The sequence below is a fragment of the Rhodnius prolixus genome, unplaced genomic scaffold, assembly GCF_049639745.1.
Source record: "Rhodnius prolixus isolate KJV_2025 unplaced genomic scaffold, Rpr scaffold_2, whole genome shotgun sequence".
NCBI lineage: Eukaryota > Metazoa > Arthropoda > Insecta > Hemiptera > Reduviidae > Rhodnius > Rhodnius prolixus.
In genome coordinates this window covers 20,265,935-20,286,465 of record NW_027411592.1, presented here as the reverse complement: position 1 = coordinate 20,286,465, position 20,531 = coordinate 20,265,935, and the positions used below count along the sequence as shown (strand labels likewise).

The following is a 20,531-nucleotide window of genomic DNA, read 5'->3' as shown; positions in this document are numbered from 1 at the left end:
ATAGATTTAATTAGATGTTGGGTATCCCCTTTGCGCCTTTCAAAAAAAAACCTAACATGTAATAAACTATTTTACAACTTACAGAAAAATAAAACCACATTGCTTATGTGTGAGTAAGTGGAACACGAGGTATTTATAAAATGATGAGACTGGTATTTACGATTAAATACAACTATTTGGAGATCAGCCAGCGAATACACACACAAATATATAAATTTATTACAAAGCATTATATATATTTATATGCACAATTATTATAAAATAGTTTTTATTATGAAATAACTTCCTAAAATAATTTTTTACTTTCTTTTACTGTGAGTAAGCTATCTGATGGTGGCCAAGTAAGCCGTACACGACGGCGGAAGTATGTTTGGTGATTCACTATAACCTAAGGAATTCGCAAGCAATTTAGTCATCCCATTTTCGGTGTGCAAGTATCCCAAGATCTGCAAATAATTATTGTAGTAAGCCATGGTTTGATTCTGGCTGTTACAAGACAAAAAAAACTGTAACTAGTTTGTACAAATGTTGCCGTCGGAATTTATTCGATGAGGCCTCTTTAAAGAATTACTTATCTGCAAAAAAATCATACAAAAGTTTAATCTCTAAACGCAAAAAAGAGTATTTTGATAAGATATTAATAAAAATAGGAAATACAAAAAACTCTAAAGAATTTTGGTCAAATATTAAAAAGTTTCAAAGGAAACCACAAACGAAAAATACAATTTCACTGAAAGATTGGGCAAACTTTTATAAAAACTTGATGCCTGAAAAGCTATCCGTTAAAGTAGAATTTCTCCACTATTATACTCTAGAGTTGGATTCCGACATTACTGTTGAGGAGCTTCAATACGCTATAAATTCTGCCAAGAACAATAAAGCAATTGGTTTAGATTTTGTTCCAAATGAATATTTTAAGAAAATGAACAACTATTGGACATCAAATGTTCTGCGGTTGTTAAATAAAATTTGGCAAGAAGAAACTATCCCCCCAAGTTGGTCACGGATCAAACTATTCATGTTACATAAAAAAAATTCAACTTCTGATCCAAAAAATTACAGAGGTATCTCTATTTTAAACAGTACCTTAAGTATATTTAATAAAGTATTATACAATCGACTGACGAATTGGGTTGAAAATAAAAAACTGATTCCTGATACTCAAATGGGATTTCGAAAGGGTAGGAGCTGCTGTGACTGCATTTTTACGCTGATTTCCGCCGTGAATATTGCACTAAGACTGAAGAAGAATAAAGTTATAGCTATATTTATCGATTTTAGGAGAGCTTTCGACTCCGTAAATCATGAAAAGCTCTGGTATAAACTTTATAGTTTGGGGATTGGGGGAAAAATGCTACGACTCTTAATTGAGTTATATCAATCAGCAACCTATGTCATATCTGACGGCTCTACGATGTATGATATCCCGATCTCGGAGGGGGTCCTCCAAGGAGATACACTGAGCCCGCTGTTGTTTTCCTTGTTTTTGGCGGATCTGCAGGATTTCTTCTCTTCCAGGAATGTGGAGGGCATTTCAGTCGGTAATTCTAGAGAACTATCTCACTTGCTTTATGCGGACGATCTGGTAATCCTAGCTAGAAGCTGGATAGATGCACGGCGTAAGCTGGATGTTCTTCAGGAATATTGTAAAGAAAATTGCCTTACAGTCAATACGGACAAAACTGTGGTAATTCCGTTTTGTAAAGGTGGCCGACCGGGTAAAAGATTGCAATTGACCTATGGAGATGTACCGCTTCAAGTAGTGAATACCTTTACGTATCTGGGGGTTCCAGTGTCGTCCTCTGCAAAGTTTTGGCAAGCAAGCAAACACTTCTTAGCCAAGGGTATAATAGCCAATTCAGTAGTGAAGAATACTCTCATTAAAAGTAAATCTGACAGTTGGGCTACAAAGATTAAACTGTTTGCAGCTACTTCTGAGGCAACTATTCTGTATGCTTCCGAGGTATGGGCTCCATCTTATGCGGATATGGTCGAAAGGGCGCAGTTATCTTTCATTAAGTCAGTTCTCCAGCTCCCTAGAAACTCGCCAAACTATTTTGTCAGACTTGAAACCGGTCAAGTTCATATTAAATACAAAATTTTTAAAAGAATGTTGAATTGGTGGCTTAAATTATTAAATATGGAAACAATCGATCTTCCAAAACTTTGCTATATGAGACAAAGGGAACTATTGGACATAATGGATATGCCCTACAACTGGTGCCAACAGCTGCGATACTATCTAGTTATGCTGGGTGCCGAGGACATTTGGGTATCACAGGATGTGAAAATAATCAGTGACAATTACAAAAACTTGTTGGAGAGAATGGAGAATCACCTAATCAGTAAAGATGTGGATGCCGCAATTTCCAGCTCTTTTAACACACTCTATAGAACTTATAGTTTGCTAGGTGGTTGTGAAAGCTATTTAAAAGCGAAGCTCCACATAAATAAATTAAGAATTATTTCTCAATTACGTCTCTCTGGAAAGTTTACAAACCATTTAAATTATCAAAATTACTCTGCCAAATTCTGCCTTGATTCTGTTTGTCCACTATGTAACCATGATTTAGATAACATTTCACATCTACTCCTAACATGTCCGGTACTCAATCAATATAGAAACAAGTTCATCACTCAGTATTTCTCTCACCACCCTGGTAGTGATAATAGTAATAAAATTTCAGATCTATTGACTATAGATGATCGAGATAATGAAAAAGTCAATAATATTTTTCTATTTGTCACTAATTGTCTCAAATTTAGAAAAATAGTGCTACAATGAAACTTCCTTGCTCACCTTAACTTATCAATGTAGCAATAATAAGAAAAAACAATTAAAAGAAGCCATGTTAGCAAATTCCCTATTGTATCAATTGTTATTTTATTTTAAGTAGATTACCTTCTTTACTGCAGAGAACTATTCAGTTGCGTTTCTTATTTTCATTTTTTTATTTTATGATTTATTTTTTCTATATCTTGTTCTGATTTTATTTTGTTTTATTTTGTTTTGTTTTTTACTTATGCTCAAAAAATTATTTTCCTCAGTTAATTTAAATAATACTTGATATTTTATTTCTTTACTAATATTTAATTAACTATTGTAATAATGTATTATAATTTTTGTATTTATAAATTTGTAAGGTCAACCCTTGCTATGAGATCTCTTTAAGCAATAAAGATTCATTCATTCATTCATTCATTCATTCACAATTATTATAAAATAGTTTTTATTATGAAATAACTTCCTAAAATAATTTTTTACTTTCTTTTACTGTGAGTAAGCTATCTGATGGTGGCCAAGTAAGCCGTACACGACGGCGGAAGTATGTTTGGTGATTCACTATAACCTAAGGAATTCGCAAGCAATTTAGTCATCCCATTTTCGGTGTGCAAGTATCCCAAGATCTGCACTCTTTTAGTGAACAAGGTCAGGGTGGTCAATAGTGAATTGAGACCAATTCTAAATATTAAAAATATTTCTAAAGTTGTAAAAATCAATCCGTAAAATTATCTTATAAGCTTATTATTAACTGGTATGTAGTTAAGTTCGATTTTCGTAAAGTAATCTAACTTACCCTTTAAATGAAGATAAGTCTGAAAGCTAATTATGTTATTAAGGATAGAAGTTTAGTGGAAACCTTTTTAAGATAGAAAAGTTTTTTCATTATTAAGTAATTAAAACTTACTATAATACCGAGTATTATAATCCAGGTACATTAATACCTTAATCAAGGGCGCATGGAGCCTTTCTCTCTCCTGTGCATTACCCGCTTCTGGACTGGATCGGGTCATCAACAACAGCGAGCTAAACTAGCTTCAGGGGAGAGAAAACTTAGTGGCAGCAGACTTCTTTGCCTGAAAGTGATTAAAGAATTGCGTTACAAAAGATAGAAGTAGCAACAAATTACCGTAAGAAGACCTTTCCGGGTCATTGTTGGACACTTGGCTTGCTTCTTCTTCTCTGATACTTTCCCTCTTTTGATTTAGTTGTAAAATTGGAAGTGCTGAAAAAATTAGATACATTTTAAATAATAGTAAAAGTAAAGTAAAGTATCGCCTATTTTTTCAGGCGGGGCTTAACGACCAACTACCATTTACTAGGTGTCGTGGACGGAGGCGAATAGCAAACGTACTTTACTATTTCTCATTTAACCATTAAATAAAGTCCAAGATGAAGACCGGGAATCGAACCCAGCACCACAATACACATTAGCTACGCAGGTCTCGCCTCTTAACCCGCTCGGCTACCGTGGCGCCTCCATTTTAAATAATAGACTGCTAGTAATAACGTCGATTGCCTTCGAGTAATCTAATTGTTCTTGAAACACCCGATCGATGAAAGCAAATGCAAGATGAAAGTTAATCGGGTTAAAGTAATTCCTAAGAGAAACTGAATTAAGAGATCTGCGCTAAAGCTCACTTCATAATGGTGGCAGTGACTTTAAATATTTTCTATTATCAAAGCAATGGAAGTTGTTATAATAATCTATTTAATTTCAGGAGAGAGCATGGAGGACACAACGTCCCGGAGTGGTGAAGATGAAGCGGGCGATGAACAGGATGATTCTGGACATGCTGGCCCAACAACTATGCCAAGGTCGGTCTGACATTATTTTAATATACTTCAATTTTTTTAAATACAAATATTTCGATAGCTATTGGTTTCAGCTACATGGCGATAATGTTGTACATAAAAACATTATTAGGAAGTGTATGTTATTTCCTCACTATATTCGTCTTCAAGGTTTCCTAGTTGGCTCTACACGCATGTTGTTGAGGGAGGGATACTTAGCTAGGGTACATCGAGGCGCACCCTTCCTAAAATTCATGGAAAAATAAACATTTTCTAATATTGCAATAAAAAATAGATAAATTAATGGTATTTTATGCCAAATACTTTATTTATGGAAGTTACAGCTATAAAACAAAATTAAGTAGATTAACTCTACAAAAATTTGTAGAGTTCGCTGCTGCAGCAAGCTGCTTTTGTTGAAGTCGTCATTTTCTCCTATAAAAATTGGTTTTGAGAGTGAATTTCGCGAGTAGTTAATCGGTTAATCGGACTGTGACCCAGGAATCTGTTGTGTAACTCTGTAGTTGGCGCACCTCGCCAGTCCTGTCTGATTGATTGTACTTAACGAGTCTGCAGTTGAGCTTCTGGGTACTGCCTGAAGGCGTGAGTTTTTCAAAGAGCCAAGCTGTCGGCCATACACGGGACCTTCACAGAACAAGAAATAGGTTCCCAATTCATGTAAAGCTGTTCTTCTTCTTTCTGACCAGCCTACTGACGGTTGGATGGCCGAGGCATGTCTATTTTGTTTACTCAGTCTGCAGTGGCCCGTCCGGAGTCCAGTAATCTTGGACGCTTAGGCTGATAATGAACTTTTATTTGTCTTCCCGTAGCCTGAGGTACCACCCACCTTGGACTATTTCTGGGTCCACGCTTTTTGGCTGCACTACTGCAGCATTTTGCCTAGACCATAAGTGGCTCAGGTACTTTGAGGCTATAATGGGACTCCTGCGTACTATAATTATTACAATATCCATCCTGGCAATTTTATTAAATTCCAGGAATTTGAAAGCTAGTGAAGCTCCTGGATTTCTGATAAAATTACGATTCTGGAATTAATTATCATTTTTATAAGCTCACAGGAGCGTGAAAAGAACTGAAACTAGAGCTATCTGTAGGAGGACTTGTTCCCTAGACTTAACATACTCGTATCATACCTTGAATTTGCACCGTACAACCCGATAACTATTCAAAATCTTGAAGTAATTTATTTTTAATAAGTAATAATTATTTTATACTTAATGTTAAAGAGGTACTGTTGCTCAATTTAATTCGTAAATCAATCCTCAAAAAATTTTCATTTAAAAAGAAACTGTTTTTTAACTTGAAGGAAAATGAATTATTTTAAAATGAAAATCCAACCAATTTCACTTACTGAAAACATATTTTTGATGTACCACTGCATGTGCTTTTGTGATCACGATCCAAATAAAATATTATTGAAAAATATGAATTAGGATATTATCGGAGAAATGTCCATTCTATTGAAAAAGATTTTCTTTTATGTTTTGAATATTAATGCATAATTTTCTGATAATTAGAGAAGTCCATGAGAGTTCATACGCATTTTTTTTTTTTAAATTTTATTTTCTGTATGCGTTCAATAAATATGTTTATATTATTCTGGAATTGTGAAATTAACTAACTTTCTCTACAATATACGAGTATTTTCAAGTGAGGAACAACAGTATATTCTGCTGTGCAAATCTTCAGCAATGGTGATCTCAACACAACAATGCTTAAAGGGAAAGCGGAAACGAAGTTAGACGGCGGAACATGCTTTGTTGCAAAAGTTCAAATGACTACGTGGCGTCTAGACACACAATACTACTAACTCTCTAAATATAATTCGCTAACAGATTTAAATCATTATTGCTCTTGCTTAAAATTTACATATTTAAAATTATTTTGTATTTTTTAAGGTTTTGAATATCTATTTTTAGCTTCTTTGCAATCCTCCTTCAGATCAGCATTTTCCGGTTGTCCTTTTGATTGGTAGTTTTACTAGTTATCTTTAAGTAGAGGTGAAGTAATTGGTGTCTAGGACGTTAGAAACTGTAAAGTCTCGACATTCTTTCTTGGAAAAGCCAAACATTTGCCAAATAGTCAAGGGCGTAAATAAAAATAATAATAATAGTAATAATAATGATAATAATAATAAGGGAAGGGATTAGCTATGCGGTTAGCGTACTGGACTCCCACGCGGAGGTCCCAGGTTCGAATCCAGCTGCTGACCCTCAGATTTTCTCTTCCTAGGAGCTTCTTATAGCTCATTGTCTGGTAATGGACAGTGTTGTCTGTTACAAGAGGCACTGAAAAAAGCTCCGGGTGCCAATCATCATAGATGTTGATGCGCCTTAAATCATTAAAAATAACAATAATAGAGAAGGTATTAGGTATGCGGTTAGCATATTGGATTCGCACGCGGAGATCCCGGGTTCGAATCAAGCTAGCAGCTTCTCACAACCCACTATCCGGTGATGGACAATGTTGTCAGTTACGAAAGAACACTGTTCAGAGACCGGTAGTGCACTATTAAAAGCTTCGGGCGCCAATAACCTCAGTTGTTTAAGCGCCTTAAATAAAAAATCATTATAATAGTAATTATAGTAAAACTAAAAATAAAAAGTAAAAAAACAAGATGAACAGGAATTCTCGTACTACCATTCTCGAAGCTCTAACTTATAAAGTTTTTCCAAACAAGATTTTCTTTATTCTAGAAGGCTTCGAAAAAGTACTAAAAAAAAAAGTGCAAAATGCATTTAGTAAAGCGTTATTTCCGGATTTGCAGTTTTCTCCTCGACTGGGAATTTAATCAGCACATTTAACCTGGTTAAGAGTGTGATGGACAATACTACTGAAATAGAACTTTAGAGAGAAGTCTGGCCACCCATCCCTTCCAAAAAGGGCTCTGAGCTAATGTTTTTCCAAGTAATTCATGATCGTCATGAGAAGAAATGAGGATACAAAGTTGAAAAAATATTTCGTTAGCCATTTTCGGGAATCGTTTAATAACTAGAAAAAAATAAATATTATAAAGCGATTCTTTAGGTTCTGGAATATTCTTCAAATTAATTATATTAGCAGCATATTTAATATTTCTTTTACAAGACCGTACAGAGTGGGGGAATGGAACGTTAGAGAGAAGCCTGCCCAACCAATTACCTTCTCCAGATGATCCTTTAATTAGATTTTTATATTTCAAATGAAAGCTATAGACCAACATGAGTACAAGTGAACGGTTCCATTGAGTAAAACCATGACTTCTTTCAGGTAGAGAGATTAGACCGCCAAGTTACGGTCCAGCTCTCTGGTGCAATCCAAACGAAATGTTTTAGCTTCCTCTGATCTAGTTTCGAGATATTTTTACTCACGGTGCTTTGTAATAAACTACATTTTGTTCGAGCTATTTACTGAGCAGCAGTTTCTCTTAGTTTGAACTCATGAAAGAAAACCGTTTGAAATCGGTTCCTCAATCATATAGTTATGATCTCTTGTAGAAATTGAAAAACAAGGTCATGTAAAAAGTAATTGCGCATTTTCAAAAAGCAAAAAAATTTGCTTCCCAACACAATTTACAAAAATAAATAAAAAAAAAAAACAAGGTCAAATATAAATATTTCATTCAGAAAAATGTTTTGAAATTTAAACATGTTAAGACACGCAAAACTTGTTTTCCTAACCTAATATACTCTATTTCCTGAATTTCCTCCATGCTTTCGGTACGGTTTGTATAACGAAGAATTCAACATCATCCTCCACAAAAACCTGAACGGTATTTTCGAGTACAATCAATAAAATTTTAAAACATTGCGAAGAAAGATATTTCTTATCAAGAATAAAATTGTATCATCTGTAATGATTTGCTTACCGCAATGATCTAGTTCAGCTGTTCCCAACCTGGGGCACGCGAAAGATTGTTTAGGGGTACGCAAGAAAAAAGTTATTATGGCGGAAGATATAAAAATTATACAGATATATTATTAATGAGAAAAAAATTATATAATAAATGATTCCTACAACTTAATTACAAAATTATTATAATAAAACTGAATAACATATAAATTGACAAGAATTGAGTACTCATTCGATGCTGCAGTATTTTTTTAAAAGTAAATATACTGATGGACAAAATTAGCGCACCACTCAGTTTTTGTTTAGTTAAAATTAAATAAATTATTTTCCGCTTTTGTTTTGGACGTACATCACTTGTCTAAAGCGATTTAGGGAGACAAGAGGTCATTCAAGAAGAGATGTACAGCAGAGAGAGAGAGACGATAGGTACATCCGGCACCTGGCATAACGAGAAATGAGATAAAAAGTCTCATAAGGCAAGTCCGAAATGTTTCCATCTTCAGTAGGACTGTTAGAAGAAGACCTAATGAAACTAACCTTAGAGCCAGACATCCTGCTCGTGGCCCTCTCCATAGTTCACAAAATGACCAGGCTTCAGTTTGCACGTGAACATGTGAATTGGACTTAAGACAACTGAAAGAGAGTTCTCATCACAGATGAGGTGAGAGTAGGCCTAAATTCTTCAGATGGCTGTAGTTACAAATGGCTTATTTTTTCAGCCAACAATATTTTGAAAGTCCAAAATTTGCACAAATTGGAAATAATAAAAAAAATAAGGGTGGTGCGTTAATTTCAGTGTATATTTGTATATCAAAAATTATTAAATGATTTCTTGAAAATGTATAAATTGCGAAAAAATGTTGCTTTAGTTTTGACTAATATTACACATGGCCCGCATATAATTTACTTCTCCTTTATTAACGCTTTGCTGTTTCAATTTAAGACCCCTGCAATAGTTATTGGTTTGAAATGTTTACCTATTCATAAATGATCTTTTTAATAGGAACATATCATATGTATATGTTCTTTACAAGACATTATATTCAGATTGTTTTGCTGTAAGTTACAATACGTAAAGTCAAGAATACGATTATTTATTACATATTATATAAATATGTTAGGGGTACACAGTAAGGAAACAATCAGGTAAAGGGGTACACTAATGAAAAAAGATTGGGAACCGCTGATCTAGTTTTCTAACTATGTTTAATGGCTGAAACGAGTTAGTAACGTGCTGTAGAAGCGAAGGAATCTGCATTTTCGGGGTTGCTATGTTCACAAATCAAGTTAATAGATAAGTTTTAATAATTCGTTGTTGCTATTTGGTAAAACAATTTTTACAATATTTAGAGTTTTTTTCTTTGGAGGTTTGAGAATACTGATAACAACCTTAATATCTCAAACATCTCGAGAAATCATTAAAATTTGGCAATTTATGTATTTCGAGCTAAGATGGTCGAAAAAAAAACCGTCCTATATTCAGCACTTTCCTAATTGGCACTTTAGTTATACAAAACTGATGTCTAAGTAACCAAATAACACTGTTCTCCAAAGCATCAAAAGTGTATATAAGCTGCAAATAAAATTTTGTATAAGACTTCAAAACAATAACAAGTATCAAATCAATACTAGAGTTGTTGGTAAGTGTTTAAGTATAAAAATAACTTCTGTAATGAATTGAAGAGAATTGGCGGATATATTTATAATCAGTTAGGAATTGAGGTCAAAATCAGAATTGGTTAGGGAGTTTTTCTGTACTTACTTATGTTACTGTACTGACGACGCCAATAAAGAAAAATTACGCTACATTGTTCAAGGTTATTTTGAATTAATGCAGCTGATAAAGCGCAATAGTTAATATTCCAAGGGTAGTTGAAGTATTGTTGACGCTACACGCTGAATTCGTCCTTTTCTTACCTGATAAAGGTAAAGATATCGCAGATAATTTTATGTAATTCACCTCCCACATCTGTCTCCTTTTACAACAAATAATGGCAGAAGCAAGTATTATTTTGTCTATTAATTACTGTCTTATCATCATCTTTAACTTGAAGTAACAAAATGACGGTTTTTTTCTATAATATGTGCAGTGTAAGACTACCGTTATTTCGGGAATCGATTTTGGGCATCATTTGCAACAACAAAATCCATATAAACTATGGCTCGATTCGGCTCCGTTTTATAGATATTTTTAATTTTATGTTTTTTCAAAGTATTACTAGGTACTTTTTAGCAAACCGTTGTCTATATTTCTCAAACTATTAAAGCTACAGCAATTTCAATAAGCTCATTAGAAAGAAGGTTAAATTTCCTTTTAAATAAGATAATTTATATTTCAAAATAATAATATTAAGTGGGAAGGGATTAGCTATGAGGTTAGCATACTGGACTCCCACGCGGAGGTCCCGGGTTCGAATCCAGCAGCTGACCCTTAGATTTTCTCTTCCTAGGAGCTTCTTACAGCTCACTGTCCGGTGATGGACAGTATTGTCTGTAACGAGAGAACACTGTCCGGAGGCCGGCAGTGCACTGAAAAAAGCTCCGAGCGCTAATAACCTCAGTTGTTGATGCGCAAAACAAAAAAACCAAAAAATAATAATATCAAGTATTTCACTTTGTGGCCCAAACATAAGAAATAGCAAATTTCTAATTTTTTCCAAAAAATTTCGACTTCATTTTTCTCAAAAATATTATATATGTAAAAAACGGGCACTATTCATGAAAAACATCTACATACCATCACCTTTCGAAAGGTAAACCATGAATAGTGGTTATTTTAAAAATTGATGCAGAAATTTCTTATTAATTGTACAAAAAATAGGCGTCAAAACAGCGTCGGCATTATGAAAGGAATTCACCTACCATAAGAATATAATTGATCAGAATCATCAAATCCAGTACTATTTTTTGCAAACGTATAATTTAATAATTAATTAATTAAGACCTATATTAAAAAATATAAAATCTACAATATAAATAATAAAATAAAAAGAAGAAAAATGAATATGATGTTAAATGAGTGTTAGGTACCAATTTCGAAAGAAAGGATTTTCGTTTAACGAGTTTAGAACTGGTTAAAAATGTTTGCCCATTCAGTTGCAAGAAAGCTTCTCTTATTAATCCACTAAAAAATTTAAAATAATTTCTGAGAACTGTTTTAAATTTTTCCGTCGAAAATGTTGTACTCGATAGCCTTTAGTTTGGTAAGATTTGTTTGGCAAAAGAGAATTTGGTACAAGAATTATAACTAGCAAATTTAATTACATTTTTTTGCACATAAAACTTAAAACAATGTTAGCTGAAAGAAGATCTTCTTTTCTTGTAATGATCTAAAGGAATAGATACGGCAGTTAAATAAATAAATTTAAATAGGATTAAAAAATAATTGCCATTTCGGTCTATAGACCTATCACACTCAGTCCATGAACAGACAAGTAAGAAGACACACCAACCCTGAAATGTAAAAGTATTACTATCTAAACTAGCCCTGAAGATGACCTAGTCCCTAGCTCGAAAGCTCGGCAAAATAAATTTTACTCGGATGAAATGGCAATTATTTTTTCATCCTATTGAAACTATGAATCAGTCACCAAAAAGAATGAACAACAATAAATTTAAAGTTAATTCTAAATCAAAAACTGCTTATTCGCTTAATGAGAAAACATCTAGCTAATCTAGCTAGAGAAGTTTTTGTCGGTCAGGTGGGAGTTATCTTGTTGAAACGGTTGGTGTTCTTTCATTCCTTATTTTATACAATTAATAACAAATAGAAGTATTCGAATACAATAGAAATCGAAGTGAATTGTTGAGCGGCAATTGTATTTTAAATATTTTTCAATAGAAATCTATTTGTGAATGAACAGAGAGCTGGTAACTGGAACAGAAAATAACTAAAATCATCAGGTACATTATTGATAACGAAATTGCACTATTTATCTGGAAAATATTGAACTCTGGAAATTTATGAATGGCCAATATTGATTGCTACAATATTCTAGGATATCAATACATATGTAGAGGTCATTTGAAGCGTCGTCAGAGCAATAAATGCAGAAGTTAAACCATTGAACATCGCATGCAAATCAAATTCAATACTAGCAATCGATATATCTGAAATTTGCAAAAACATACTGAAATCTCTTAAAATAATTGGATTTAGTAATTGATGAGTCAATATTGATTTGAATGAATCCTCCTAAAGCAGGGATTTCTTTCTGAGGGCCGTGTATAGGTAGCAATGAAAACCATTTAACATTTCATTTTCAAAACTCTTAAAACTAATAAATAGATTTTAATTAAATATATTCATAAATTGGAATAGAAACCGCGATGAAGAACTAGTGATAGAAGAAATACTGACCTCTTCTTAGATTGCGTACATATTGGAGCAAGGTGGTGTAGATATGCAGGCAGGGCCGGATTTTCCTATAGGCTAACTAGGCTTCAGCCTAGGGCCTCAAGATCAAGAGGGGCCTACATACATATTGTTAGCAAAATTAAAATTACACTATTCTAAAAACAGTGAACACTGAAACACTATTTTAGTGATATATCACAGTAATGATGTATTTTATTATCTCTCATGTACTTCACGAACTTAAAAATGGGAGGTGAAAGGGCCCCATAAGTGGAATATCCTAGGGCCTCTTTTCATCTAAAATCCGGCCCTGTATGCAGGATTTGTCTTTTAAGTTGGTCGCATTATTTTTGAGGAAGATGTTTCAAAGTTTTTGCTACACTTGTCTCGCAGGAGTGACATTCGTAGTGAAAATCTAGCTGATTACTTCTTTGAAGAGAAAGGGTCACCTTCGAGTGTAGGAGTTCAATTTGTGATGTACGAGAGGGTTCAGGTGGACTTATTGTCCAAATTAAAGCTGAGAGATACTTGGCGGCTAATACCAGAACATATAACGAAAACAAAACAAAAAGTGTTTCAGGTAATACCGTCTTAGAAATAGGTGCAGGAATCTATCGGAACGCAGTTATTGAAAAATTAAGTCACTTGCAAAAAACAAAGAATTTACGAGGATAGACGATGTGAACCAGCTTGCCGATTAGGATTTTTTTTTTAATAGAAGTGATATGTTGTGCAACACTGGTTCATTGATATCAAGCAGAGAAATAAGTGGTATCAATTTTGGGATGGCCGCGATTTTGGCAAATTTTCTGTTATAATCTATAATTGTAATAAAATTTGACTAAAACACATAATCTTGGTCCAAATAGCTGTAGTTACGAGCTGAAGTATGAATGAAATGTTGGGTAATTGCTGATTTTTGTCGTTTAATCAACCCATGTTGACTTTTCAAACTGTAAGTTTTTGTTGGGGATATTTTTTTTACCTTTTAGATAGATTTTTCGTTTTGTTACTTTATTAGAATCAAAAAAGGGGTTCTTACTTACATGAGGTTTCTTCTTAATGTACGTAGGGCATCGAGACCACGAAAAGGCATATCTACAAGAAATTTTGAATCGAATGATTCCTCATTCATGAAAATAGGTTCTCACTTTAGGGTTCTACGTTAGTTTACAAAAAAGATAACAAGAATAATTTTGAAAATGCCGTTTTTGCTAATTTTCCTTGAAATCTACTTCGTCTGATACAAAATATATATATATATATATATACAGTTAAAAAAGGGTAATTTTCCCTATATTTTAAAGAAAATTTGGGAATTTTATCTTTTATAGAAAAAGAGAAAAAAACTGTCAAAGTTGGGTGTTTTTCAACATTACGCTTTTTCGTGCAGTTCTTGACGATCAACCCTTATAGAACTGTCCTACCGGACAGTTTTAATTAAACAGGATTAAATAAATTGCTGAAACCCCTAGATCGAAAATTAGGATGAATACAAATTAATTGTTTAGTTTTACTTCGCAATGAATTGAAGATATAAAGTGTCCTGGATGCGATATTGCGTGTGATATACGAGGGTCGTTTGAAAAGTCCGTGCAAAGTCAGAGAGATAGCACTACTGGCGCGTATCGAGGTTAAGTTTAGTTAGTAGCATCTCTTAGAAGAACACACACCAAGTTTCAGCCAGATCGGTCTATTTCTTTGTGTTTGGCATTCGTTTGAATCGAGGAAGTCGAGTGATTTTCAAAAAATGGACGAAAAAGAATTTCGTGTGTTGATTAAACACTACTTTATGAAAGGCAAAACGCCTCAGGAGACTAAAGAGAAGCTTGATAAACATTATGGTGACTCTGCACCTTCGATTAGAACAGTTTATAAGTGGTTTCAAAATTTTCGGAGTGGCCATATGGGCACAAGTGACGCTGAACGTTCTGGACGCCCTGTTGAGGTTACTACTCCAGAAATCATTGATAAAATCCATGATATGGTGATGGATGACAGAAGAGTGAAGGTGCGTGAGATTGCTAGTGCTGTGGCCATCTCGAATGAACGGGTACATAATATTTTGCATCAACATTTGGACATGACAAAGCTATCCGCAAGATGGGTGCCGCGATTGCTCCAGCTGTTCCAGAAGAATCCGCAGGACTTTAAGCGTCGTTTCGTCACTGTGGATGAAACATGGATACATCACTACACTCCTGAGACCAAAGAACAATCTAAACAAAGGGTTACCAAGGGGGAATCTGCGCCAAAAAAGGCGAAGACCGTTCCTTCGGCCGGAAAGATTATGGCGACTGTCTTTTGGGATTCGCAAGGAATAATCCTCATCGACTATCTGGAAAAGGGTAAAACTATTACAGGTGCATATTATTCATCGTTATTGGACCGTTTGAAAACCGTGCTGCAAGAAAAACGCCCACGATTGGCCCACAAAAAAGTCCTTTTCCATCACGACAACGAACCAGCTCACACCTCAGCAGTTGTGGTCGCAAAATTAATGGAAATAGGGTTCCAACTCGTTTCACATCCCCCCTATTCTCCAGACTTGGCTCCCTCGGACTACTATTTGTTCCCCAATATGAAGAAATGGCTGGCGGGAAAAAGATTTTATTCAAACGAGGAGGTGATTGCAGAAACGAATGGCTATTTTTTAGACTTGGACAAATCCTATTATTCGGAAGGGATCAACAAAGTAGAGCAGCGTTGGACGAAGTGTATAAGCCTAAAAGGAGTCTATGTTGAAAAATAAAAAAGGTTTACCCCAAAAAATTAAGTAGTTTTTTTTTTGCACGCACTACGACCCTCGTATGAACTGGATGAAGTGGTGATGTCAAGTTAATGCTTAGTTAGCGAATTATTGATGGAGGCGATTTTGTGTCTCCACGTCATTAAATGGTGGCCAAAATTCATTTTCTACAGAAAGAGGAACCATAGCTATTTTTCTTGACTCCTTTTAGCGCCAAAATAATTGAAATGTGTACATCACTTTTCATTCATTTAAAAAACAATTTTTCTTATCTTCAATTAGTGGCAGGCCAATTTAATACATTGTAGTGTTTGTTGCAGTTTACCTTCAACTTTAAGTTCCGACTGTTAATTTCTATAATTGTTAACGAGGTCAGTTTTTATGATCAAGTTGTCGGTAATAAAAGTGTAATTTGAAATATAAAATTATTATAATTAAAAACCGAACATCCGTTTAAGTCTGAGGTTTGTACACACCTTTTAATACTAAATGATATATACATTACTCCTATTCTTCTGGATGTAAATTATGCTGGGGTTTTCCTTTGATTAACTAAAAAAAAAATTTTTAATTAATTTTATATGTAAAATGAGTTAATATTCTTTAAATAGATCCTTCGTACATAAATACAATCGCATCCAGAGCATATGAGCCAGCGCTTTGCTCTCTGGTCTTCAGACGGTACTCGAAAATCTAAATCACATCAACGGACGTCAATCAGTCCAAAAGATTTGCATAGTTCTGCGAACATGCCATCAGTTCGCGACATATCCTTACACGGTGATCGAATGTTTTAGTGCTCCTACTGCCGCAACAGGTAATTGGCCTCCTCAACGATCCTAATCAACTTTCTTTTCTTGATTTTAATTTTCTTAGCAGCTTTCTGCACGCTGTCCTTCTTTTATACCTAAGACGCCCTTTTTCTGAAGTCGCTTACCGTAAGGCTTCCCGTTGAATCCTTTTTTTTTTTTGGCAGTCCTGCAGTGTTCAATCTTCAGAAGGTACCCGATACATCCCAGTCACTGAATCCTGCTTTGACAGGACACGGTTTTCTAGCCACATATGCATCTTACAGTGCCCTATTTCATCATTTTCACAATATGCCTTTGTCATTCAGTAGTCCCAAAATAAGCTGTTGCAGCAGTAATTTTATTTTTTAATTATCTAACGTAGACTTCATTATCTTCCCCTTAAATTCACTGAGCAGGGAATTTTGGAATTAGATAATCTTCAAAGTACATGAATCTCGATCTTGTTTTTATTTACTTTGAGGCCCAATCTGCATGCCTAGGACTTCAATTTCTCTCCTGGTTTCATTGTACTGATCTCCCAATAATAATGTCTGCATAGGCGAACATCTGCATCGTATACTCCCAGATTGGTTCATGCCTCTTAATGGATGCCATCACCTCTCCCTACCCATCCTCGCTTCATGGATAACATTCACAAGTAGAGAAGCTAAATGAGTCACCTCCTTATTTTATGTATCCTAAATGATTTGACGCATTACCGCTGATATATTATGTGTGTTTTGGAGCTTATCTGACCAAGTTCTGCTTAAAGTATTGTTGGGGAAGTTTCAAGAATTTCAAAACGAGTAATGGAAACTAAATAGAACAAATAGAAACTGCTAGAGATTTAGATCTTAATTCATGATAATAATCTTACTATATGACAATAATAATAATAACAGTAATAATAGTGCCCATTTTCAGGAAAGAGATTAGCTGAGTGTTTAGCGTATTTGAATCCCACGCGGAGATTCCGTTTTCGAATCCAGCTCCTGACCCTTAGATTTTTTCTTTCTAGAAGTTTCTTACAGTCACCTTCCGATCAGTAACGAGAGAATACTATAAAGGTGATAGTACGCTGAAAAATGTCCGGACTCCAATGGTCTCAGATTTTGATCAAATATTTTTTGGTCACCTCTGCTGAGGAGATAGTAGCCTCTGTTAATTACACAATGTGTAACTACCCAAGAATTGCAGTCTGCGCTCCGTGTACATAGGGCGTTGCAGGAGATTTATGTATCGGCTGATAACAGAGCCTACAAATCGTCCATATAAAAGCGATTAAAATTGCCAAAAGTATATAATAATCTGATTAAATTCTATATGCCAATTCCACCTGGCTACAAAAACTGATTTTCCTTATATTAGTGCGTACGTTTCAGATAAAACAGCAGACACTATAATTAGTTCTATACTTGAGAAAACCTGTGCAGTTAAGGTTTCTTTCAATATTCAAACTTAGTATCGTTTGCTCATTCTTGGTAGTAGGCCGTTCTTATTATGCTTCAGTTCTTGAGCACAATGAAGAGTAATGTTATTGCCAAATCGTAATCTGGATAATTATTTCCACACACTTAATCCACATCGTAAATCCTCTTGTGCCCTTTGGAGGCGATAAGATAAATAATTTATCCCAGCAGCGTATAACTCTTACTAGCAAATATTTGGATTACTAGCGGCCATTGATTAACATAGCCTCTTTTAACAGAGGCACTGTTTAGAATTTTGCCTGCAAAGTATATTTTTTAGAAATCTAATCTATCCTATTTCTAGAGAGCCCAATACCTTTAAGCCCTGAATATCGAAGTCGTAAAAGAGCATAGAGCCTATCTTGGAACAAAAAAAAAGGGCTACTTTAGACATCTAGGAATCGCTTTAGCCTAGTTTCTTTAATTAGATCCTCTCTTTACTGTAAGAGCTTCATTATCTTTCGATGTGTGCAAAACATAATGAGGAAATAACATGCACCAGTATTCCAACTGCAACCCTAAGTGTGCCTAAGTGTTTGTTTATATGAATGCACATTTCAAGGGCAGTAAAGTTTTGATATAAACACAGAGTAAAAGGTACTAAAGTCTTTATCACCTCGAAGAGAGTGCATTCTTCATGTAAACCTACCGACCGGCTGTGTTATTCTTTCGTTCTCGTACATAACAGCACTCTCAACTGTATTAACACTGCATTTCCACTTATTGTTTCAGTTACGGTTTTGTTTCGAAACTTGAAAAATAATCTCAGATCAATTTCGTCTTTTTATCACCTTTAACTCTATTAACTTAATCACCTGTTATTGTTCTATTTTGATCGACTATGTTTTTGTGTTTGGCGATTAATGATCGATTTTCCAGCCTCACCTTTCACCACCTTTTCACAACTTCCTTTTGTCCAAGTACTCGTTTTTGGCTAAAGAGGGGTAGAAATTGAAATTATGTTCCCAAAGCTTTCTGATATGATGATCTCATTTGGAATGACCTCAAATTGACAGAGAAAAAAGAAATACTATAAATAAATAGATAAAAACCTATGCTAATTTAATGTAAACTATAGACAGTCAGACAGACAGACTTATATTTGAATAACGATACCGAGCTAATTGCTTGATGAATGATGATTGATTGAAATTAATGATGGTAAGAAAGGCTTCGGAATGATAAATTTGCTGGAAGGACCATTTCTCCAAAATCCTCCGTTTCCAGCCTTATTGTTTGTTATATATGGAGCCGTCACTGTACAAGTCAGTACAAATTTAAGTGAAAAAGCCCTTGGTTCAGTCATAGCTTTTTATATTTCGGTATAATAAATTTCCCAAATATGAAGATTGACACCATTAAATGGCAAAAATTGTTTGGCCATTGAATAATTATTTATTTCAGAAGTCATTTCGATTAAATGTAAATCATTGCAATAATTCAACTCAAATTCAGTAGCAGGCGCTACGATATCGAATTGTTCAGTGAACGACGAATTGTACTATATATTTCTATTTTTTATTACTGTAGTTATTTATATATTATTATTTTTATTTATTTATTTTGTTTTTTCATTAGCCGTTTACGAGGATGGTTGGGTTTGTGTCCCTCAAAAAAAACTTTCTAAACTATTTGTTTATTCCCAAAGTATTGTTTGAATAGACGAGCTTGATGAACTAAGTTCATCTCGGAGATCAAATCGCAACTTCCTGCTCTTGAATATGAACCTTAACTTCACATAAGGGCAGCCTGTAAGCGGCGAACATAGAAAAAAAATATTCCTCAAATATTTTTAAATTAAAAACCTAAAAATAACTTGAAATAATTTTTAAAGTAAACTCAAATTAGTTGAATTGACTTCCCATATTAATGGGATTAAAAAAATAACTGCCATTTCAGTCGAGTAAAATTTATTTTGCCGAGCTTTCGACCTAGGGACTAGGTCATCTTCAGGGCTAGTTTAGAAAGTAATACTATTACATTTCAGGGTTGGTGTGTCTTCTGTCTTGTCTGTTCATGGCTCGGCAAAATAAATTTTACTAGACTGAAATGGCAGTTATTTTTTCAATCCCATTGAAACTATGAATCAGTCACCAAAGAATGAACAACAATTCCCCTATTAAGTTACCGAAAAAATTTGACATGATTAATTTAACCCGCGGTTAGATCAGGAACCATTCAAATGATTTTCTTAATATATTTTTTTTTCCAGCCCTGCTCGTTATTTTAAGACTAAAATTGGTCCGGAGTCACAATTGTTAATTTGCCGCCAATCATTTCATTGTGTATAAATTTAAATCTATCATCTTTTAATTAGAACTATGGTTATTGTTAATGCCGTTGGGTGATACACCGGTGGAATATAGAGTAGCGTATTCTCTTCAGTTTTATTGACTAGCCCTTAGTAACGATGTAACTCCCGACAGACCTACGCCTCCAAGGTATGTCACTTGGACAGATCACAGCGCTCCGCTTTTAGAATATTTGCTGAATTAATGTTTACTTGAAGCACAAACATCACTCCTTCATTTTAATCGGTTCTTTTATTTTCTTTTATCCACAGAATATGATTCATTGTTTCCATTCTTAGTGAAGTAGGATTTGTTCTGTATACCTAAATATATCTCTATAACAAAAACTTACAGTTTAAAAAGTTAAGTATAAGGGTTGATTAAACGCCAAAAGGTACACACAAATCAGCAAGTACCCATTATTTCATTAATACTTCATTGATGTC

General features: G+C 34.3%; 1 protein-coding gene across 1 annotated transcript in view; it reads left to right on the top strand.

The window, feature by feature from the left end:
* The window catches only part of LOC141449241 (basic helix-loop-helix ARNT-like protein 1), a 186,697-nt gene that overhangs the window by 16,855 nt on the left and 149,311 nt on the right, over window positions 1-20,531 (top strand). Inside the window, exon 2 of the mRNA XM_074118470.1 lies at window positions 4,504-4,600. Within this exon, the coding sequence (XP_073974571.1) occupies window positions 4,512-4,600 (89 nt within the window). The 5' untranslated portion in view covers window positions 4,504-4,511. The remainder of the gene's footprint in view (window positions 1-4,503; window positions 4,601-20,531) is intronic.